The 25,583-nt window shown below is 31.4% G+C and overlaps 1 protein-coding gene across 1 annotated transcript in view; it reads right to left on the bottom strand.

Annotated features, from left to right (window-relative positions):
• The window catches only part of LOC129221931 (homeodomain-interacting protein kinase 2-like), a 39,972-nt gene that overhangs the window by 12,037 nt on the left and 2,352 nt on the right, over positions 1–25,583 (bottom strand). The window contains exons 3-15 of the mRNA XM_054856314.1: positions 24,575–24,751; positions 21,876–22,030; positions 19,833–19,956; positions 19,564–19,683; positions 19,335–19,421; positions 18,622–18,806; positions 17,409–17,562; positions 10,532–10,748; positions 9,677–9,768; positions 6,269–6,334; positions 5,338–5,511; positions 2,835–3,082; positions 195–383 (exon numbers count right to left, since the gene is read on the bottom strand). Coding sequence (XP_054712289.1) covers positions 195–383; positions 2,835–3,082; positions 5,338–5,511; positions 6,269–6,334; positions 9,677–9,768; positions 10,532–10,748; positions 17,409–17,562; positions 18,622–18,806; positions 19,335–19,421; positions 19,564–19,683; positions 19,833–19,956; positions 21,876–22,030; positions 24,575–24,688 — 1,925 coding nt within the window. The 5' untranslated portion in view covers positions 24,689–24,751. The remainder of the gene's footprint in view (positions 1–194; positions 384–2,834; positions 3,083–5,337; positions 5,512–6,268; positions 6,335–9,676; positions 9,769–10,531; positions 10,749–17,408; positions 17,563–18,621; positions 18,807–19,334; positions 19,422–19,563; positions 19,684–19,832; positions 19,957–21,875; positions 22,031–24,574; positions 24,752–25,583) is intronic.

Below are 25,583 nucleotides of genomic sequence, written 5' to 3'. Positions count from 1 at the left end.
CTATTCATTACTATATTCAGAAATAATTAATTGTACAATGTATTCTTTTTTCTCTGTCTATACAATATTCAGATCATATCTCAATATATATATAATTCCCTTTCTAAAAAGAAGGATAGAACATAAAAGAAATAAGAAAATTACAATTTTTTGCAATGATAAATTTTTAAGTAATTTAGAGTAACAAAACAAACCTCTCACTCGCCCTGCTTGACCGTGATGCTTCCCATTGAGTCAAGGTTGGGCAACAATTTGCACTTGTTTGGACATGATGTGAAATCTGCTGGTTTTGAGGGCTTTCCCACTTAGGAGGAGAACTTTCTTTAACTCTTTTTTTAACGGGAGATAGCTGGCAATTCCCGATGTCCTTCTCCTTGCTGGGTCTAAAAACAAAAATGGCAAAAATTGTAGCGATAATACACCATATAAAAAAAAAAAGACCATACCTCCTAATTAATTGCTCAGAACAGATCCAAAGTTTTCTTTTCCTGAATTATCAAAAAAAAAAAAAAAAAAAAAAAAAAAGTAGTGCTATTGACTAGTAAAACTAATACTGTAACTGAATGAGCATTCAGAATTCTGAACAGTTTATAAAATAGTGTTATAAGACAAATTAATGAGGACACTTGGATATTTCAATCACCAAAATAAATTTTGATGAAAACTCGACTAACTTTTCTTAAAAAGATCAAAAAAGGAAAAAATGTTGTAGAAAATATTCATGTTTCAGAAAAATATAGAGGGATGCTTAATCAAAATAATTCAGAAGGGTTACAAATTTATCATTTTCTTCAAAAATGAATATAGCCGAACCTCGATAATTCAAACATGCTTAAAAGGGGAACCTAGAAATCACCCGATTGATGCAAGTTTCAAGTGAGTCAACAAACTTAAAAGTTAGTGCAATAAAAAATAATTAAAGATCTTTTGACTTTAAAATTTAATCCAGCAATACTTACAAGAAAAAATGCTCAATGAAATGTTCCAGCAGAGGTCAAAAAGATTCAGTATTCAGTTCAGTTAGCACGTACAATAAAATGTAGTTTTTTTTCAAAAAAAAAAAAAAAAAAAATGTTCAGCTGTAAAATATGCAATTTACATTTTGCTGGACATTTTAATGGCTGATTAGTACTTTTTAGAACTTATTTTTTCACTCTCATATTTTTTGTAACTTCTGGTTATTGAATTGAATCGAAACAAATCGAAAGGAACATAACAAAAACCATATCAACCTGAACTCGTTGTTGAACTAACGTAAGAAGTATTTGCTCTATTTTCATTTACTTTTCAATGAAAATATTTCATAAACAGCAATATTTTAGATTTATACGTTCACCATACACGTGGGCCACACAATAATCATAAATCCATTTAAATATTTTATGCATAGCATGTTCAGTCATGCACACAGGTTATGCTCGGATAATCGGACCAGCCGGCTATCAGGATCAAAATGATCCTATCCCAATGTGGTCCGATTAAACTGGAATTGACTGTACTAAAATGTATGTTTGCATCAAATTTTCAGGGTTCATACTCAATTTGGATAAAAAATTTCCATGACTTTTCCAAGACTTTTTCAGGACTTCATAAAACTTTTCATGACCTTGTTATACGAAGAGAATAGTACTGTTTAATGTAAAACTTGACAATTTCCGGAAATGGGCATTAGAAAAATTGTTACTTGAGTGCCACTACCTCATTGGAGCACTTACTTGTAACTCAAAAAATATCAGCGCACACTGCAGAAACTAATAAATTATTCTTATTTGTCTTTATCATACAAATTCAAGCAAAATAAAAATATAGTGAATGCAATACACTGATGTTTAAATGTCTAACAAATATTTAATAAATAGGGCCGAATAGTAATGCATGGGACAAAAATTGAATGAGTCATTACTAAATTTCCAATAATAAATTTAATTCATAAAAACATTGTCCTTTGGTGTCAATAGTGCATCTAATCATCCATGTAATTTGATAGTATATGCGTTCAGTAAAATAAAGCCACGTTTTTCAGTAAATTCCTTTTTCTAAACCAGATATTTTAGTTGGCCACAAAGATCAGTTTAGCGAGCTGTAAGTTGGGCACTACTGTTTTAGAATATTAGAACTCTCCTATTTCTATGTTCTATTCCCTGACTAAAGTCTTCATCATATTAAGATAAACTCTGGTAAATTTAATAATGAATTTTTTACAAGTAGTTGAAATGAACTCGGATGCAAATGAATTACACTTTTTGAGGGGGAGTGGCAAAATCAAGAATGTGCGAGTCCACAACTACAGAATACAAAATATAAGAAGTGCTGAAAATAATGGTGAATTCAAAATTAGTGACGCCCCAGTAGTAAAATCACATTACAAAAAAAGGCGAGCAGCTGTTACAGAAGCAGATGAAATTGGATTCCAAAACTCGGATTTGTTTTTGAGATCATTCAATTTGTATGCAATATTGCTAAATCACTCAATATTTCTAGTGCTCTTTCAGCTATTGTTACTTTTTTACTGCCCAAGACATTTTTCCATGACTTAAAATAAATTTCCATGACTTATAATGAAAATATTAATTTTCCATGGCTTTTCCGGTCTGAAATTTGTTTATTTTTTTTTTCCATGACTTTCCAGGATTTCCATGACCCCTACGAACCCTGAATTTTATGCATTTAAATTTTTAAAAAATGTTATTCAAATCTTAAAAAATCAATATTTTTGAATAAGCATTTCTTTTTTTTGTCCAACTTGGTTCTGACATTGTAAAAGGGAATTTATGAACACAAGTAAAATAAATGACAAATAAGATTGAACAAAATATAGTAAACTTGCAATATACCTTAATTTTGTTTGTCGTTTTGAAGAGGTACTTGTGCTTCCTGAAGATATTTTGCTACTAGTTGATGATTGAGCATGTCTTGTTGGTAAAATTGCACAATGGGCTGAACCAGAACTTGCTCCAACTACCCCCCATGTTTGTTGTAAGCTTGGGGCTACTAGGGCTGCTGCTGTTTGCTGAGGCAGAAGAGGGTTTAAATGAGAACTTCTGTCTCGTAAATGTTCATATACAGTTGGCTCATGCAATTCCTATAAGAATCGAAAGAAAAAAAAATTACTTTTTGTATGCAGTTGTATTTTATAAATTATTATTTTGGATCTGAAGACAAAATAAAGATTCCACAGCACTGTCTCTTCAATTAATGAGTCAAGAATGCTTGGTTGTGACACCTGCATAGGTTTATAAGAAAAAATAAATCATACCTTTTACTTGAAAAAATAACCAACAAGCTTAAAACTCAACTGATTGGAACCAAAATTTATTAAAATAGCTAATAACCACAAGAGGTAAAACTGAATATTACAACACTTCTAGTGAACTTTTATGCTTTGGACAGATGATTGAATTCATTGAATTTGTCAGAAAACATATTGCATGTATCAGACTTAATTGCTTACTATAATGGGGATGGTGGGAAAGATGTTTTTTATTCATTAATGTTAACTTCTAAAAGTGTAGAATTAAAAAACGCTCATTTGAAAGAAGATTGCCACAATACGAATAAATGAAACTTTACAGGGGAAGCGTTTGAAGTTGAACTCTTCACGCAATTTGCATTAAGAAAAGTAAGTTTGCTGTGCTTTCCAGTGGTTATTATTCGGACAAAAAATCTGTCATTATTTTCCAAAGAAGATAATGTCCTTTGAAGGCCTTTAAGCGGAAAAAAAAAAGAAAATTAAAAATTTCATATTGTGGCACTCTTTTAAACAAGCGATATATATATACAGTCAATTCGCGATAACTCGAATCTGAAGGGACTGAAAAACTTTGACTTATCAATAGTTTCAATTTTCAACATTTTAATATTAAAAACCATCGAATATTTTAATTAATATGTACATATAACAGACAAAGTAACTGAACTTAAAAAGTTTTTAAGCACAATATGCACAGTTTAATCAAAAATATTTAAAAAAATCAAAAGCATGGTTTTGATTTCGATTCTGCTGGAACCACTTGAGTAGAGCTGATTCTACTTCAGAAAAGATGCACATCTTCATTCGTTTCAAATTCAGGTTCATCAATTCTACCACTTTAGAAGTTTCTCTTTTTCTTTTAATATCACTGACAGATTATTTGCTTAGACATCTTTAACAGTAAAGAAAACTCACTGTGTCTCTCAGGAACTTATCAGCAACTGATTGAACTAAAGAATGGAGGGGAACGCATCTTAACTTCGGTCAGAAACTTAGGTCTTTGAATAAAGGTACAATTAGTTGACTTGACAGCTCAAAAGCAAATTCGTAGTCTAGCAGCAAAACAAAGTGTAAACAGTACAGTACAACAAAAGAAAAAAAAGTAACTCATTTCCGTACTTGTAACTCCTTTATCGCACATTTGCTCAACAGGTGTTCTTCTTGCTTTAGAGGTCTGTTGTGAAGGAATTGCAAGTGAAGGTGAAATAATTTTTTCTCATAGTCACTTGTTTCCTTCTTTTTGTTCTTTTGAAATAAATTTCGAGTCACCTTAGAAAAAACTTCGAGATATTGAGAATAATTAGCATAGAATTAAAGACAAAGGGGTCAGGACTTGATAAAAACTTCGAGTTATGGTAATATTTGAATTATCGCGAATTGACTGTATATTCTTACTTGTGATTATACTAAAATGGGCAGAAAGAGGGAGGATTCTTAGAATTTTTACTTAGTTTACAGTGATTGCGTGAATAAATTACCAAAGCATCCCACCAGCACAAAATTCAGAACTAAGCAACAACATCTTCTGACATTTTTTTTCCATTTAAAAAAAAGATAACTTTTTAAGAATTTTGTTTTTTAAGCAATTTAACATGTAAGTGAACACTGTTCAGACGTAGTCCGTTTATACAGATCTGACAATTTGATTTTTTGTTCATGTTATCAATGGCTCAGCAGCTGGCAAGCGGCCCGGATGGGGCAGCTTGCTGGTTGGCTGACTGCGACATGAACGGAACTTCACATAAAGCGGGTGTGGCATTTAATGTTGATGGTGAAAAAAAAAACAAAAGCTATGGCATTACATTTAAATCGATTTAATTATTATACGTGCACAAAGGTGGAATTCTTCTTGGTAATGATATGTATTAATAAAAAATTCAAAAATACAATCAAACCTGCTCAATGGAATAAGTCAATTTGCCATGAAAAAATTACTCTAATAAAAGGGATATTCCATTATATGGAAGATGCAAAAACACAATACAAAGGTCTTGGTATATTTAAAATTTATTAAATTAAGTAAGATTTTCTTTTAACTGATATTCCAATAAAGGGGCTCAACTGTATTATATGAAAATGCTACTTACGACAGGAATCACAGCGGGCTGATCGGGAAGTAAAGCGGCTCTTTCAAGAACTAAGGAGCGACTCCACGAATCTGAATCGGATAATAGAGGCTGTTGTATTGCTCTTTGTGAGGAAAGTTGTTGCCAAGGGACATACATCTGTCGACTAGTGGGCCAACCAGACTGAACAGCATTCTGAAAAAAATAATGGTAAGGAATTATTTAGCAGTCAAACAAAGAATTTACAGTTACCTCTCACTAGATACAAAGAACAAACAAAGACAAAAACTAAATATGTTATAAAAATTAGATAGCTTGTTTTAAGTATTCATTTACATAATACTTCAAAAGACAAGACAAAAAGGTAATTAAATGAAGTTAAACATACACTGATCAAGCAATGCTCTTCTATACAACAAGCTGCAGTAACTTTGCTATTCAAGTGAAAATATTATCCGAAAAACTGATACAGCACGACAATTGCGATCAGATTTTTAACCAATCAAAAACTGAGCATTTGTTTATTTATTCACATTCAAAGGTCTAGTAAGAAATATGTTTTTGAGTCAAAAATGAGATATTCCACAAAATTTTCCATTTTTAGAATGAACACATTAAACTCATTAGTACTCAAATGAATAAATTGGACACAAGTTTTTTAAAAAACAATATAGCACAAAAAACAAACTTTGAAGTTATAAACAAAGGGAATGTATGCAGGGGCATGCACATGGAAAGGGGAGGGGGAGAAGGGACACCTGTTGTTTAGGGTCCAACCCTTTTAAAATGAGGGTGAAATTTATCTAGGACGTAAGGATAAACAAAGGGGGGGGAGGGGGGTTAAAAGCCATTTGTACGGATCCCACAATTTCTGTGCATTCCCCTGGATGTATGAAATTGTACTAATGATAATGTTTCATGTATGTAATATATAATAAAGTTAAAATCTTACAGTTAAAAGCATTGGACGACCATTTTGTTCAACAACAGAAACAGGAACGTACTGCTGGGCACCAACCTAAAAAATGCTTGGATTTAAAAGCTGTATTTATTCAACAAGTTACACATAAACTTTAACAAATTTTACTTACTGCTTTCACATTTTATATTACCAGTATCTTGAGAATAATTTACAACGGTACATAATCTTAACACTAACATTATGTACCCAACATAATTACAATTAAGAGAAAACATGTTATACAATTCCCACTCCACTGTAGTATAATCTACATAATATGAGGAAAAATGCATCTCAATTAAATGAATTGCGAATTTGAATAATAAATTTCAAATTATGCTCTTCAGAAACTTATAGGGTCTGGTGGGGTAAAGTGGTCATAAAATCAAGGTTTTTTAACTTAAGTGGATAAAAAATAAAAGAAATTAATTAAACATTTCAACTTTTTTTGTTATTTTACATTACATTAATGCAGAACACTGTACATTGAATTTTAGAAAGAAAAATATTTATTTAAGTAGTGTTATACCACTTTCTTTTCCCTATGTATTTATGACCACTTTACCCCATGGGGTGGGGGGAAAGTGGTCATAGCATGGGGTAAAGTGGTCATAGTTAAAAAAAAAGATGCAAAACCAGTAAGAATAACCATAATATTTCCATAGTTTGGTTATTTGTAATGATTACACTAATAAACACAAGTATATGCTTGTATACAAGAGTATATATGTGCATACACGAGTATACAAGTTATGAGTATATGCATCTATGCATCAAATGTGTGTAAGTACGTAGCTAGTCGAGTATATACGTGTATACCCGAGCATATAAGTATGTACACGAGTCTTCACGAGCATATATATGTCACGTGGAAAGGTGTTTGGTAGAGTACAAACGAGTAGTTACACGTATAGACGTAGTATACCTCTAAAGTCGAACATCATATGCATGAATGTATATCTCTTGAGAATATACGTATGTACACAAATACATACGAGTATTATACGTACATATACGGATATACACGAGCATGCATGAATACGTATGTACACGAATATATACAAGTATATAAGTACATATAGTTGTATATACATAAATTTAGGTGTATACACCAGTATATGAGTGTCATCAGCTGCTTGTATGTAGGTGTTTACTCGTGTATGTATACACGAGTATGTATACACGAGTATGTACGCTTATATACGAGTACATGGATATATCTGATGCTTGTATGCACGTGTATACTCGAGTATACAAATATATAGGTGTGTGTCCGAGTATTTACGCGGTACTTGTATATACGCGTATCAGGAGGTTCCACCCCCTGCTCCCTCCGCTCGACAACCCCATTCGCTGCCAGCGGCGGGTGACAATTGACGATTTTAATGTTTTTTAATGATTTAATAATTGGCTGCTTATTTCTGGTTCCATAAGGTTTAGAGGGATGAAATGGCTTCCCCATGATGACCTGCATCCAACAGGACCAGTATTGACCTGGTAGACGTTGCCAGTCCGGAGGAGATTGGGTTACAGCCACACAGACAGAAGCGCACATAAATTAATACTATAGAGTAGAGAGCTCCGTCCCTGCTTGCTTCGCTCGCCAACCCCGTTCGTCTCGTGAAGACATGCGATGACTGAAAGCTGACTGTGGGTGACGATTGATAATTTAAAAATTTCTCCCCCCCCCCAGATATCTACTCCTTAAGGTTTAGATGGGCGAGACAGGGTGGAATGGTGCAATCTGGACGTCCTGCATCCAATGGTACAAGTATTGACGTGGTAGACATTGTCAGTACGGATGAGATAGGGTTAGAGACACACAGACAGATGCGCAAAGAAAATAATCATTCAGTTAAGCGAGTACATACGTGTATAGACGAATATATACCTATATAGACATATTCATGTAGACACCCATGTACGTATTTATTGGTACAATTATGTAAATACAATTTTTAGTGTACTTATAGTTGTAAATACCGGTATATATTCCTTTATATACAGGTAAAAGCACGTGTTTACACTCTGGCTTACAAGTATATTACTCATGTATACACGTATTATACAAGTATATACTCGTGCCGATATGTATATACACGTACATACTCATACATGTAGTTACATTTATGCTTCTCCATGCACGTATATACTTTTGTATACAAATATATAGTATATGTATGTGCAAGTATATACACGTGTAGACGCGCTTATATACTTATTTACGTAAAGAAAACGTATTTATTCGGACATGTTCATCTATATACTATTATGCGTGTTTATGTACATATACACCGGTATATATACAGATATAGTAATATCACTTTATTTCATATCATTTACTGTAAAACATTACGTGTTTAGATGTGAAATGAATATGCAAAATGAATATTTAATTAATATCTGCCTCATACGTTAAGATTAAGTAACTGTAGAACAACGATTTACGTTAAGACTAATTATATGACCACTTTACCCCATCTTACTTAAATTGCTCTAAAATTTTATGTAAAATAAATACAGATAGCTGCTAACGAGTAAGTGTTCTTGAGACATTTAGGAAGCTTCCCATGCCAGCAATCTGTTCGAAATTCAAGTAAACAAAATTTCCTAGAGAAGTTAAAACAGGTGTTCAAATTTTAAAATGTTTCATATTCACAAAAAACGAATTTTTTCGCCTACTAAAATGTTTCCAGTTATGAAAATTTGAATTCAGAATGTAGTTCCTAACCACTAAACTCTAAAATAAAAAAAGTACAATCATGCATTCATTAATTTACAAGCTACAGCCGTTTATTTGATATATGACCACTTTACCCCATTGACCACTTTCCCCCACCAGACCCTATTTAATAAGGCATTGCTCATCTCTTCTTATTTCTATAATTAACTCGGTTTGGTAAAATGGTTTTTAAATACCAGATTAATACAAAACCTCCCATTCCCTGGAAGAAATTCCTGGGTAGGCTAACCATATTTCTTCTGGTACAACCCAAGACATATTTGTAATCAATCCATAACTTACAATCTGATCAGCAAAAGAAAAAAAAAACAATTATCAACTTGTATAGAACTTAATTCACACTTCACCACACAGAGACAATTCCTGAGATAGGTGGGTTGTCCCGCTACTTTGACTGTAGATTTTAGCAGACAGCGAATTTTGCAGACACCACACTGCTTTCTTTTATGGCTACTAAATAATAGATTCTTTTAATTACTCAAAAGAATGGATGCATATATTCATGTGGGTAATCCTGGACAAATGATAAGCCTAGGTTGAGAGCATATTTGGGCTCTATTCAATGTTGCAAGCAAAAATTATCAGAACTTAGAAACAATTAAGTGAAAAAGTAAAGAGAAGATTCAAAAATAACAAAAATTACTGAACATTTTTACCTGTGTTAAGAGTGATGGCTGAATATGAAGGGCCTGAGGCTGAGCAGCTTGAGCTACTACAGGAACTACATGCTTTGCAGGTGAATTTAATCCTGCAATTAAAAAAAAAAAAAAAAACTTTTGAAAAACAATTAAATAACCAAGCCTTAATTAATATTTCAAAAATATTTTATTCAAAAATATTTATTTTATCACTAATAATTCATCATATAAGGTTTTAAGTATAATATATCTATCGCACACATACATAATCAATCACACACAGAACAATAGGTAATAACAGTTAATCAACAAAACAAAGGACGTTTCGAAATTAACCTTCTTCAAAGTTCAATTTTCCAAAGTCTATTCGTGAAAAATTATTCTTTAAAACTTCACTATTACAACTGAGAAACCAATGGCAGAACTTTGAGAGAAGGTTCCAAAAAGGTATCAAGTCATAACGTTTTGGATAACAAACAGAGCACATCTCTAACAACATATAAATATCAAAATTAGATTTTTTACAACCTCTACTATCAATCTGCGTAAAACTTTGATGTAAAAACAGCACAGAACTACAGATGTAAAATTATTATCTGAATATAATTGAATTTGCTGAAAAATTAAGCACATGGTTCATAACATGATACATTTTTGGTCATTTATAAAATTTTGGACTGTAAGTTAAAAAAATTACGCGGCTTGGAGCACTAATGAAAAAATTGAAAAGCATTTACATCAATTATATTTTAGAACCAAGAGATATCCAATCTATAAGTTTTGTACATCAAGACACAAAAATGCACAACCAGAAATTATTGATTACACATTGCTTCTGGTTTTTATTTTTTGATATTGCAATAACAAACTCACCTTGATAAGAAGGACATAAAATTGAGGAAACACACAATGACTGGGCAGCATGCTGAAAAGAATCTGCTCTTGCAGCTGCGGCGGCAGCAGCAGCAACATATTGATTAGTAGTAACAGCAGCAACACGAGGTTGTGCTTGTGCTTGAGATATGTTAACTCTTGGAGCAGCAGCAACTTGATGAGCAGGCTGGTAAAAACTTGCAGACTGTAACTGGTACTGAAAATAAATGAAAAATAAGAACACTGAAGGAAAACAGGGCTGGAGATCCAATCTCGAATCAAGTTAGTTTGATTCACTTCATTCTGTGTGAATCAGCACCTTAGTTCACTGGGTAATAAAAAATGCAATCTTTGTTCACCAGTGTTAGAAGTTAGAATTTAAAGTTATGTGTCTTCATCAGGCCCGTGTCCAGGATTTCATAAAGGGAGGGGTTTTTGCAGGTTTGTCACTTCAAAATATTTTGTTTTGAAGGGAAGGGGCAAAGCATTTGATCGATACATTTTATCTGAAAAAACAACAAAATATGTACAAAAATGCTTAAATTCATCATGTTTGCAGGGATGTGCCAGATTCGACAAACTGCTCCAAAAGACTGCTAAATGACTTTTTCTGCTCCAAAATCGGACAAACTTGTGCCAAAAGTGCGATTTTGCATTTAATGTTGCAGTTCCTTCAGCATATTTGGCAGTTTTTTCAGATTATCATCAAGTTTAGGCATTTGGAGCTTGTTTTTATGATTTTTTTTATATATATCCCCAATTTTTTGCGTATTTCAAAATCCGATTGCATCCGCTTTTGAAAAATTCAATCGTTTTAATTTATTACGTGATCATTTCCTTTGAGTTGAAAAATTTTGCATTGACCATTATTTTCAACCATTCTTATCTTTTGTTTTCAGAAGAAGAGGACTTGTAAGTTCCTCTTTTTGCCACGCCCACTCAAAAATGTCAAATCTAGTTGCATCCGAATTGATCTAAGCAAATGCCATGTGTAAAAATTAATATTGTTCACCAATTTTTAATCTTGGGTTTCTTAAGATTTTAGGACGAAAAATTGATCTCTAATTTTGGTTGGAGACACATAAGATAGCAAAAATCGGGGAATTCTAATGCTCTGGCGATGGAAATGCAGACATTTAAAGTTTCTGAGACTCAAGCATTACTTTCCATATTCTGAGCCTGCCTCAAAATTTTTATTTTTATTTTTTCACATGTATTTTAAAATTCCTTTTCTTATGACATCATTTTTCAAAAGCATTTTTTTTCATTGTAATTTCATTATTAATTTTGTGATTAAATATCAAATAGTTAAAAATTAAAGGTTTTAATGGTTTCTTTTGCTTGATCTTCAGATTTGTTAATCAAGTATCTCAGTATGTAACACATATGACTATGTGTATAAGGTCAAATGTTAATAAATAACTTACAGGTACAAAAAAAAAGATTAATAAAAAGCTCTTTAAAACTCACTTGTAATTTTTTGAGGTAAAGTTTTTAAATTTAACTATTCTTTTGTGCTTTTTTTTTAGCCTTTCTCAATATGTTTTTGAGTTTTATGTATATATATCTTGTATCTTTTACATATATGTATGAACTACATAAAAGCAAACAAAATTTAAAAATAGATATCAAACACCAAAACTTAAATGTGAACAAAAGCAGTGATGTATTAAGCAAAGTAAATATGTGAACTAAATTTAAATCAGTGTAAGAAAAAAGTAGAGCAGGACATGGCTTGTTTTTTGTGAAAAATATTAGACAAAAAAGAAAATAAATGAATAAATAAATCATACTAATATTATAAAGAGAGAGGACGAAATTTTGTGTGTTTCTATGTTCGAGGTAATCTCCGGAACCACTGCACCTATTTGAAAAATTCTTTCACTATATGAAAGGTGCTTTCTTACTGAGTAACATAGGCTATAATTCGAAAAAAATCCGAAAAATAGTTCTTTTTTATTAAAATTTAGGCCCAAATTTCACGTAAATTGCCTATTATTGGCTATTAAAGGGGTGAAAAATTACTTGCACATATTAATATCTTATATCGTTGAAAAGGGTAGAATTTTCTGCATTCTAAGCAATTTGTTTCAATGTTCTAACTTCATTATGACGGGAGCAATGCAATTTGCGTTTTTATCTCGAACTTTTTTAGGCTTAACTGAAATTTTGGCAACACTTTCTTCATTAAATCGATCAATAAAAAGTGAAAGAATTGTCCCACAGTTTTCTTTTTTGACACCCTCGGAAAAAGCGACATTTTTTACTCCAGAAATATCTCAACCTTTGGTCGAAAAAGTAACTTTCTATCTCCAAAGGAAAAAAAGTTACAAGCCGTTAAAAATAAAGTTCGAATAAATCTAATCTCCAACAAAATTACTGATGTTTTGTTTCGCATTGCCATGGTTACGTCTTTTAGCTTTGCTTCATTTTAATTTCTTAAAGGTCCACAAACTTGGGGCGTCGGAATTTAAGGAATGGAGAAATGTTTTCACCAATTCTGCATATTTTACGATCTACGTTATGATAGTTCCCCCACACAATGTAGAAATTGCGGGAAGAGTTTAAAAACTAGGAGACTTAGCAATTTTCCCAATTGTCGCCAAATTTGTGGACGCCAAAGACCAAGGCCTAAAGTACTTCGGCCAATGCCTTGCTGATAGTGGCAGAAGCAAACAATGGGGTTGTTTCCTTCAGTCAAAAGAAGTACTTTTAGTCACTGATATTTTTTTCAACAGAACGGTTCAAACACTTTTAGTTTATTGATTTTTTTTAAACTTTTCAATTTACAAAGTTTGAATAGAACAACGTCTGTCGGGTCCTTTAATATAAAATAAAATAAAAATAAACAAATAAATAAATGTAATTAAGAGAGCTTCAATTAGTAGTTGGAGTGTTGGAGTTATGGTTTTTTGCATCCTTAATCTCCTTTTTTATCATTTTATCATGTCACACGTTTCTGTGCGCGAAATATACATAGTTGCTACAAATTGATGCAAAATTTAACTTTTCGCTGCTGCAAGCTGCTCCAAATTTACAATTTTACTGCTCCAGACTGCAACAAATTCACTGTTTTACTTCTCCAAACTCACCATTTTCCTGCTCCCAAGATTGCTCTAAAAGCGAGTTTAGGACGGCACATCCCTGTGTTTGTAAAATCCAGGGAGAGGGGTAGCAATTGACCCCCCCCCCTGATCTCCCAAATGACGGGCCTGCTTTTGGCTTCAATTATTTTCATTCTTAGTTGCACTGTCAGGAAAACACACTTCAGTGTGCAAATAATTCTTCACTGTTTAAGGTCACAATGAGGGGCTTAGCAGTTTGGAGGGGAGGGGGGATGGTTCAAATTCACAGAAGATTAGGTTTTAAGTAATATACTACCTATTCTATTAATGTATTTTACATACAGCAGAACCTCGTTTAGCCAGCGCCCGTTTTTTCGGATCAAATTGGTAGAAAAAATATATTTACGTAAATAATCATTTAAAATTATGATTTCAAGAACAGAAGTTTAAATGCGCCAAATACTCGGTTTCATTTTAATTAAGCATACTACTCCTGCAAAGGACGTACAATAAAGTATAGTACTAATTTAGCAAACAATATGATATACTTTGGATGTCAGGCCAATACTATTGAAGCTGAATTATAACTGAAGTAATTGAGAAAAAATGGTATGATATAGTTTTGTAAGAAAGCATTGTTTTTTGGTGCAATAAAAGATAAGTCTGCATATTTAAGAATATTATTGATTATTATTAGGATTTTCATTTATTAGGATTGCCTTTAGTCTTATCTAGTCCGGATAAATGAGATTGTATTGTACATGTAAGGATAGTTATGAACTCCACCTCCCATAGGGAAATTTCTGGTTGGGCAAGAAAACCTCAGTATTTATCCATTTTACTGCTTATTTAGATTCAAACCTATTATCTGTTTACAGTGCAATATATTGCAACAAGTAGTGAGAAAATTTCACAAACTCTTTTATAACATACTAGCTGTACCCAACGCGCATTGCTATGCCAACAAAAAAATACATCATTATACTGATTTTCATGACAATCGGTTGAACAGAGCAGAAGTTGCTACTCTGCAGTGCCACCTGGTGGCGAGGGTCTTCAATGAGCATATTATGCACCTTCTCCGTGGAAATATATATATATATATATATATATATATATATATATATATATATATATATATATATATATATATATATGGGGCATTCCAAGGTATTTTTGACATTATGTAGAGTTCGTAACGTGACCTTTTCTTGCCATAACTTTTTAATTTACCATTTGATTTGCAAATTATTTTATTTTGAGCTGGTGTATTGGTAGGAAAAGATCAAAATAAAATAATATGCTAATCAAACAGTAAATTAAAAAGTTATGGCAGAAAAGGTCATGTTACGGACTCTACATAAATGTCAAAAATACCGTGGAATGCCCCATATATATACATAGCAATTTTCATAATAATCGGTCCAGGTATCAAGTGAAGCCGTGACTATACTCAAATTTTGTACTCACGCAGTTTGCAAGATCAATCAATTGCTAAAAATATCAAACAGAAAGAGTTTTAAATCCCCCCGTTGCATGAAAAGCCATAAAACAATAAAGAAAGAATTTATTTGTTCAAACTCAAGAAAAATGGCAACAGCTAACTTCTTACACTGAGATCTTTCACGCGAATTAATTTCTGCAGCCGATAATTTTATTCGTATTTATCCAATGGATTGTGACTTAAATTGGAATAAAAAAGGAACTATCGATCGGATTTTTTCGAACTGGTCTATAAACATTCTCAGTACCAAAAATAACAAACGGTGAAAGTTTCACCCAAATCTGCCTGGTAGTTTTTGAGTTCATGGATGACATACAAACATTCATTTATATATATATATGTTTTCAGGTTTTAATATTGTAAGATAATGCTTAGCAAACTAAATAGGAAGAGTTTTGATGAAGATGTAAATTACATTAACAAACGCAATTACTATGCATCTACAGAGTGCCAACAGTTATCGCTTTTTGTGAAACGCCCCAGATCAAAACCCCTTATGAGAAGCAGTATTAAACAAAGTATTGACAGCCCATTCAACTGTTCCTCCATCTCTGTTTTTCCAAAATATGATTTTAGTTGATTAAGAGAACACAGTGTCGTAAGTTACCAGGCAACTTCAAAGAGAATGCTTTTTAAAAAAAGTTCTGTACACAAATTTGAACATTAAAGCTAATTTTAAGTCAAATATGCACAATTCTTCATTTATTTTTTTACTTTTTCTCCAATGGGAGGGGTTTAACTCCCTAAAACCCTCCCCTTGGACACGGCTCTGGTCTTCATGACACATAGGATAAGTTTCTAGGTGTCAAAAAGGATTATCCAGGAGCCATTTTTATTGAATCAAATAAATACATCTCAGAACACAAAGAAAAAAAAAACTTTCATGAAAAAGAAATGCTACACTTTACCGGTAGCAAATTATAAAAAAATTTAGAATATATACAGAAGAAAAAGATTTTAGTACACAAAATCAATTGTATTTTAAAATTACTTTTACAAATTTCTTTCTTACGTCAATTGAGGGTCTCAACGGTGATTAGTCACGAAAAAAAAGCTTTGATGTAATCCAAAAATTTAGGTGCCGCATTTGGCGCCTAGGTTTCTACATCTAGGAGTCAAATGAAAAGTTTTGGTCTCAAAATGCAATCACTTATTTCTAGCACTGCTGTACACTTGAAGTGAATTGGGCTGAGTACAGTGAGATTAAAGGCTCCAGATGAAGAACAGCAAATTATTTTCTAATATAACAAAACAATTCTAGAAATATGCGAAATTTTAAGATTAAAAACAATAACAGGAGCTTAGCACCAAAATATTTGCTTCAGTAAATAATATACACCTTTCTTCTGCGTTGTTTTTTTTAATTTCATCAAATACATTCTTTCAGGAAAGAGAGGATAATTATATAGCATTCCAATTTAACTAATTTAAATTTCATCTGTGTTTTAAATAGTTTGCCTGAATAGTTATAAGATTTTCAGAAAGCATACAAATCTCGTTTATGGGGCATTCCACAGCATTTTTGACATTATGTAGAGTCCGTAACATGACCTTTTTTTGCCATAACTTTTTAATTTACCGTTTGATTTGCAAATTATTTTAATTTGAGCTGGTGTGTTGGTATCAAAAGATCAAAATAAAATAATATGCTAATCAAACAGTAAATAAAAAAGTTATGGCAAAAAAGGTCATGTTACGGACTCTACATAAATGTCAAAAATACCATGGAATGCCCCTTATGTCAATATTCTTAATACTACTTTTTGCTTTAAAAAATTTTAAGTTCATACTTTTTACTTTTTAAAATCATTTGAAAAACTTAAAAATACAATTAAGAAAATACTTCTGATTATTTTTATGGAAAATATAAGTTTGGTAGTTTTTTAGCCTTCAAAATGGAAGAAAATATCACAAACAAATTTATCGCTCTTAGATATTTGGAAACAACAGATCCAGCTTGAATCAATCAATAGATCCAATACTGAAAATGAATTTTTTGAACCACAGACAGCCTTCCCCTTCCCCCTCCCCTGAAAATGAAATATGCTTTTTTTGTTACAGGGAGGGGGAGAAACTCTGTATTTTCAATCCTCTTTTGAAGGGCAAAAAGGATAAATTTGTTTCTAATTGAAATATTATAACTTAAAATTTTGGTTGTGATCAGATAGTCAAATTAAAACCATCATTTATGACAAGGAATATTAAAAAAAATGCATCCTTTTTCTTTTCAGAGAAAAATCTAAAATGTTTTAAAATTAAAACTTTTAAAAGTAATTAAAAGGCTTTTATTACTTATGAAAAGGCTTACCTGGTTTTGCAAATTATTCAGTTGGTTGTTAAATGCCAATGCAACATTAGAAGTTGATGATAAATTGCTCACAATTGAAACTTGATTTCCATTGTTGTCAAATGAATGTCGATTTTTTCTGCATACCTCCATCATTTGATTAGAAGATTTCACACTACAACAAAAATTATAACTCATTTTTTTTTCTCTCTCAACTAACAGAAAATTACCTCTCAAGCACATTTTAACTTCTATTTTCATACAAATACAAATATCTTTTTTGAATATAAAACCAAACAGAGAATAAACATTTGATTTTGCTTATGAGTAAGGTATGTTTTAATTTAAATGTTCTCCAATATATATATATTATATACTTACTGAAAATAGGACTTGTAATATACAAAAATTGGCAATGGTATGTGAAAATAATTAATTTCTATATTAGAACAGTTGCCTTGAATTCAAAATGGTATATCAAAATGATTATCATCTAAGAACATAGCAATTGCTAAATACCAAAATATAGCTAGCCTTTTAAATAATCCAGTGTGAATTGTAATCACACAAAATCAAATGCTTGCCAAATGCCTCACGACACTATTTTGACATACTGTTCTGACATTTTAATTTAAAACACTGTGATGAAAAACTTTCCAAACAAGTACAGTGAAATTCCGTTACAACAAATACCAATCCAATGAAGTATCTCTTTTAACAAAATAAATGTTCAGTCATGATTTAATTTCCATTACATTACTTAAGTTCCATTACAACAAAATTCCCCTTACAACAAAGTTTGCTGTTCCTTGGAGTTTGTTATAACGGGATTTCACTGTACATGATCTAGGAGCTACATGACTGTGTGTAAGGAACAAGTAACACCAATACATGTAATAAAAATTTACTAATTTGGCATCAATAAGTAAGTTGAACTAAATAAGGGCCTGACCGGATGGTTACACCCTTTTTTAATACACATAATAGTACAAATCATTATTTTATAAATACAAGTAAGCATTTTAGAAAGTTGATGCTTCATATCATGACACATAATGGTTTATTATATTGGAATATATAAAAATTAAAAGCCTAAGTTTAAGTTTCATGAATTAAGTGCAAAAATATGCATAAAAATCCTATGCCTGCACAAATGTATTGAGCAAACTATAAAACACTGAAAACAAAAAGGTAAAGTAAAGTTAACAATATTTTGAGAATTTTATAAACTTACTTGCTACAATGAGAGTAGTCAACAAGATGAGCCAGAGTTACAAATGTATGATTAAGAGCCTCTCCAGGTGTTATTCGACGATCTTGATCTAAAGTTAACATGCGTTTCAACAAATCTATGAATTCCCTCCGATCTGCTTTTTCTGCTAAAAGTTCCCCTCCTTCTATATCATTTGGCACATTTACCTAACAAGATTAACATAAAACATTAAATATGTTAGTAAATAATGAATAGTAAGTAATGATCAGTAAATTATAAGTTCTTTTTTATTGAAGACAAGAAAACTTAATATTTATCAAATTGATATCAACCACAAAAAAATAAGATAAACTCCACTCAAATAAAATAAGATAATACAAAACATTAACTAGACATACGAGGCAGTGAGAAAAAAAGAAATCAAAGTAGCAAAATTAAAAAAAAAAGAGGTAATCAATACAAATAGCACAAGAAGCTCTCCTCTGGTTTGGGGAAAAAGGTAGTACTAGTAGCAATGATAGGGGATGCTGTACAGCCAAGATTGAGGAAAAAATATCAATAAAAGCTTTTAATCATTTTTTTTACGAGAGCAGAGAAATTCTGCAAAACCCTTTTTTTTTATTTGGGATTTTTTTAAAATGTGAAGTATTACATAAAAAGTATAAACATAGTTGAATACAATAAATTGAGTTTATTAAATTAGCCAAACAAGATCTTAAAGATTCTTTACGTACCTGGGCCATATCATCCAAACAGTTAAATATATATTTTCTCGCTTCTTTTGATTTGATGTTAGTTTCTGCTTCATGTTCTTCAGGTGTCTGAAGTACAATATGAGCAAAATGAATTTAAAAGTTTAAATAGTTCAGAACAATAAATTAATTTCATGCACAGAGACATTTATGGTTAATAGATGCAATCTAGAAATACTTTCATTATAAAAAAAGGCGTTTGTAACTTTACCTTTAGTCTCCAGAAAGGATAGCTACTGTCAGTTTCTCTAAAGAAGAAACGAGTTGTTTTTGTAGCTGCATTCAACATATGTTCTGCTGGTAAACCTTGCGTTTGGCTGATATAACGAATCTGAATAAATAACACAGAGCAATTTTAGTTGGAAACTTGATTACAATACTATTAAAATGAAAGAAAGAAAACCCCACAAAATTCAGAGTGGGCAATGTTTTCTTATCAAAATTGAATATTCATAAAAAATGAAATATTTGTAAATTTACCTGGTCATATTCAGATGACCCAGGATAAAGGGGCCAACCCAAAAATAATTCGGCAATGACACAACCCAAAGACCACATATCAATTGCTTCACAAAAAGGCAAACCTAAAATAATCTCTGGAGCCCTTTAAAAAACAAAACACAATTTATCAAAATAAAAAACAGTACAGTGAAACCTGTGTAAGTTGACCACTTGTGGTGCAGTACTTTGGTGGTCAACTCAGACAGGTGGTCAATTTATAAAGGGGGTAATGTTTTTTTTTTTTTGTAATTCTTGCATCATGACACCTTTTGTAATTCTTGCAAATTGACACCTACTCTTTCTGTTTAACTCACTTTCACTGTTTAGCATTACTTTGAAACAATAATTTAAGATGTTATTCAAATATTTTTAGAGATTATTTTCCCAGAATGACATACAATGTGTCGTGCAAATTTAAAATTTCAGTAAATTGATCAAAAAAAAAAAAAAAAAGCCTTATTGTTTATGAAAAGTTACTCATTTTATATTAATAGTTCCTAAAAATTTATAGCGAATCAAAAATTACAAATTTTTTCCTTAACAACAGAAGAAAAACAAGTTTGGAGAATAAAAGGGTTCTTAGTAGTTTTCCCATGTGGTTAAACTCAAAAGGAGGTTTAGTTATGCTGCTGTTTCATTTAGTTGGTAAAATGCTGGTCTGGCATCAGAAATATTCTTGGAAAGCTTAAAAAATAATAATAATAATAATAAAATAATTTGCTAAATAAAATTTTAAAAAATAAACCAAGTGGTTTTTTACAATACTCCAATCCAAACTTGGTGTTCATTAGTGGTCAAGATAGACAGGTGGTCAAGATAGAGAGGTGGTCAAGTTACAGAGGTTTTCCTTCATTATATAAGATAGGACTAATTCCGTTCATGACAAAAGCGGTCAACATAGACAGGTGGTCAACTTTACAGGTTTTACTGTATTTGAATTCAGATAAATGATGATCAGTCTTAAATGCACAGATTGTCCAAGAAAGATCTTTATTATTAAAAATATTAATAACCATAGTACAAACAGGTGAAATGAAATGCAAGATTGTCACAAAAGAATGAATAAATCTAACTTCTTTTCTGGTACCAATTGTTTGAGGTATATGGCACTGCCAATTGTGTTGAGAAAGTAATTGCCTTCCCTCCTCAAAGAAAAACATTGATAATCACACAAAAAGTCAAGAGTCAGACAAGGAACAGTTGTGGAGGATCAAAATCTTGATTCCACAATTAGGAGGTATAATTTCACTGAATTTCTTTTCGTAACATTAGGTTCAAGACATGGTTTAGTAAACAATTGTTTCAGATACATCTGTTTTAAAGGAAAGGATATAATCAACAATCCTCACTGTTATACCATAAAGGTTAAAAACCATTTCAAGGGAAATTAAGTAGAGATTTGACATTTTGTGCTACAAATGGAGCTCATGTACAGCAACATTGGAGGTACTGCAAAAAATTACTTATTTTCACCTATTAGTATTTTTGTTGTCAATGTTGAGAAAAATAAAAATCTTACTCAAGACAAACTACATTATATAAGCTTATATGGTAGGGGAAAAAAATCTGTTAGGATACTTTGAATAGAAGATATTATAAATTACATACAAATGCACTAGAAAATGAGTAAAACAAGATTAAAAATGACACATTAATGCAACAAAAATAATTTTTTGATTATAACTAAACCTTACTCTTACACATGCTTGTTAAAAAAGAAGGCTTAAATATGTTCTACTGATTACAAATAAAAAAAATAAAAATCACAAAAAAAAAAAAAAATCAAGTGGTTAAAAAATATATAACAATAATTTTAACACTGCTCCTTCATGATATTTTGAAGGAATAGTAAAATAAACAATAACACACACAAGAAAATCATTAATGTTGGGGCTTTGACAATGATGCAAATTGAAATTTCAGAAAATAATTATACAATAATTTACAATGATGAAAATTTCAAACTATGCATTTTGGAAACATCATTTTGTGTACACTTTAATGACCTGATGTTGCTTTTACCTGTAATATCTGGACTGTAGATAAGTAGAGCAAACAGCTTTAGAAACATGACTTGCAGATCCAAAATCTATGACTTTGACACGAAATGGGTTACGTCCAGGTTCAACTAGCATGATATTTTCAGGTTTCAGGTCAGCATGAATGAGACCAAGTTGCTGAAAAATTATAAATTAAATGAATGAGAAAACGAGCTCAAACCATGTTACATATATGACAAGGTGACAGGTCTAAACAGTGCTAATGAAAACATCCCAATAGACTTATCAATATTTGCGATTTGATAACTCTTTTAAATAGAACCCAATTGCGGCTTTTGAGGCACTGGGAACAACCTTTATTTGGTGCCCCCCCCCCTTCTGCACAGAATATCAAAGTAAAAAAATATTTTATACTAGCATATTACTGCAACCGTAAATTACAGCAAGACCTGAATGTCAAAAAAATCCATTATGTAATTTTTAAATGTAATAAAAGTGTTAAGACTGGAGTGGTTTTGGGATTTGTGAAAGAGATTAAAATTTAAGAAGAATTTTCTTTCTAGACTAAATATTTACACATTTTGCTAGACTGTAATATAATTTTTTAAAATTTTAGTTCAATTTGGTGCCCTAGGTCAGTGTACTTTGTGCCCATGCCTTAATCTTGGCCGTGCTTTTAGAGCGAAGTCATATTTATATTTCTTCTTTTAGCATTTTAATTTCAAAAATGTAAAAAAATTTATGAAATTTATTCAAAATAAGGAATAAAAGAAAATAAAGGTTAAAGATGGAATGGTCCTGAGTATATTCTTTCAGAACTGATGAAGACGAACGAACCTGGGTTAATAAATGCCATTCATAAAACAATGATCAAAGTTTCGGTTATGGAGGAATTATTCATAGGAGGAATACATATGGAGGAATTGAATGAAATAAGCTGTCTATCTGACCTATATGACAAAGAAACCTATATGCAAAAGAGTGAAAATTAAGAAAAAAGTTTTTGATGAGTGAAAGATTCTGAACAAAATGGAGATTTTAATTTGAAAGTCTTTCCAAATCACAAAATATAGCAGCATCTGTCAAGGCTACCACTAACATCTCACGGCTACAAAACTGGCCTATGAGGTGGGTCATGTCTCTTAGTGGGTTTTTCCCTCTTTTTAAACTATGACAAGTTGTTTTTCACACCCTTTGCAGGTTGTTGTCCTTTTTGAAGGGTCATTAAAGTTTACTTATTTTCAAGAAATATTTATTATAGCGCAAATACTTGAGAAAAGAATGTTGAAGTGAAATGAATGAGTGAAAGAGCTCTAATGTGTAAAAGTTAAAATGTTAGGTTATCAAAAATTAAAATCTTCAAAACCTGAACAATTTACTAACATTTTTGCAAGGAAACAAATAGAATACATATTAAATACCGTATTACCCCGCATTATCCGGCATGCCGGAAAAAAGCGAGGTTGACCAGCATGCCGCGAAATTCAAATTTTCCAGCATGCCAGATAATTTGAGGTTTATTTTGCAACGAATCAAAAGTAAATTTCCCGATTCAGTTCCTGTCAGAAAGCAAACCACTGTAAGGAAAAAAATAAATAGATCCGAAATGAACCTTCTTTCAAAAAAAAAAGTGTATTGCGTATAATACGTGCTTGTTATTTATGGTAGGTCATTATTAATGGATTTGTATGCCAATAAAGTAATCAATTCAGAAGCAATCGTCCTTACTGCGATTTTTTTATATATTTTTTTTAAATAAATTATTTTCGGTTCTTTTTAGAGACATAAGTTTAATTTTTATTTATTGAATAAGCTATGGTAAATTCTTTAGCACTGGTTTAGGGGCGGTAAGTTACAGCTTAAATGTTTGCTTCCTTAGTTTTAATTTAATTTTTATAAAATTATTCGTTATTGAACAATATTTTTCTTGTTAAAATAACAAATGACATTGTTAGTAAATATTTTTATGAAATTAAACTGCTTATTAAATACTAAAAAGATATGTATAGAATTTATATTCATTTTTAAGCTGAACATACATTTTTTATAGTATTCAGGGGTGATTGTGAGTTCATCAAAAAATAACTGAAAGTTTCAACGGGGGGGAGTAATCTTTGGCCCCTTTTACTTAAGTGCACCTTTGCCATAGTTTTAAATAGTTCCGAGTCAAAATATTGCGTGCACATTTAATTAAATTTTTAATGGATTACAAAGTTACTTTTGAGCTGGTGTTATACAAATTATCTTGACATTTGTCCATCTTAAGGGATAGTTGTCCATCTTAAGGCTCTTGCAGGTATATTTGATGAGTATTATATAATTTAAAATAAATTGCGGAGGTAGGGAGCATAACGAAAAAAAATCATAATTCCGATATTTTCAGACATGAAAATACCGGAAATACGTCCGAAAATACCGGAAATTCGGTAAAATACCGTACCACAATCACCCCTGAGTATTAATTATTTTTTTGCCTAAACTCGATTTTCTCAGCATGTTGGAAAGGACCAGGCAAGTGTTATTGAAAATTTGGTGACCCCTGAATTTTGTGGCATGACCAATACTGTGGGGTAATACAGTAGGATTTAAGCAACTAGTAACAGGCATAAAAATATTCATTGAATTTTATGAATTACTTTTAAAAGGCAACAAACACTCGTGGCTCATAACAATTAATACCATCTTTGAAAAATCGTCAGATACATCAGCCATCGTACTTACTTTCAACTTAAGAAGAGCTGTTAAAACTTGATGCAAAATGGGACGGATATATTTCAATGGTAGTGGGCTAAACTTGTTTTGCTTAAGAAATTCATACAGATTTTGTTCCAGCATTTCAAATACAAGGCAGGTATGGTTTTTGTGGTTGAAACACTCATATACACGTACAAAGTTGAACTGCAATGAAAAATTAAGTGAATAGATAGTTAGAAAGGTTAACTATGGTTCTTCAACATTATGAATTAAACTAAATACTGTTATGCACACACACACATATATATATATATATATATATATATATATATATATATATATCAGTCAAAAACTAAGACACTTTTAGGTCATTGAAAAAAATCTGATGCATACCTTAAAAAGACGCAAGCATTTTTAATTACAAAATCAGTTAGACAAAGTAGTACTGGTAAACATTAGCTGTTCAATCTACTGTGTAATAATAACACAATAAAATACTATTTTGGTTCCTTCATTATTCTTTTATGAAACCAAGTATCCCTTTAAACTTGGTAAGGTATATATTGAAAATGGGCGTGCAATTTTCATTGCAAATTCATTTCTTTAGCATTAGATTAATTCAAATGACCATCGAGGAGGCTTAACTATAGGGTGGAACAGCCAAGTTAATATTTTTAATTTTTAAAGTGAAAAGTAGCTCATGATCCTTAATATTACCCACACTAATTCTTCACAGAACTAGGTTCGTAAATTAAGATGGGGCTCATAAAAGATGATGTAACATTATGCTACCATATGAAGTATCCCTGTACTGTGAACTCAATTTTCACAACATCTCGAGCTCTCACTGCATCTGCAAGTTCAAAGTTGCTGCAGGTAGCTTATTTTTTAGGTAATATTGAAAAAAGAAAACATGAAAGTGTTATGCCACATCTTTAAAATTGTAAAGTTTATGCAATTATCAAATTGAGAACAGTGCATTGCTTTAGCCGTCAATTTAAAAGAAAATACTATTTTGTTTCATTCAAGTGATTAC

Source organism: Uloborus diversus, chromosome 5, assembly GCF_026930045.1.
Source record: "Uloborus diversus isolate 005 chromosome 5, Udiv.v.3.1, whole genome shotgun sequence".
Lineage (NCBI taxonomy): Eukaryota > Metazoa > Arthropoda > Arachnida > Araneae > Uloboridae > Uloborus > Uloborus diversus.
This window is presented reverse-complemented; position numbering and strand designations above follow the sequence as displayed.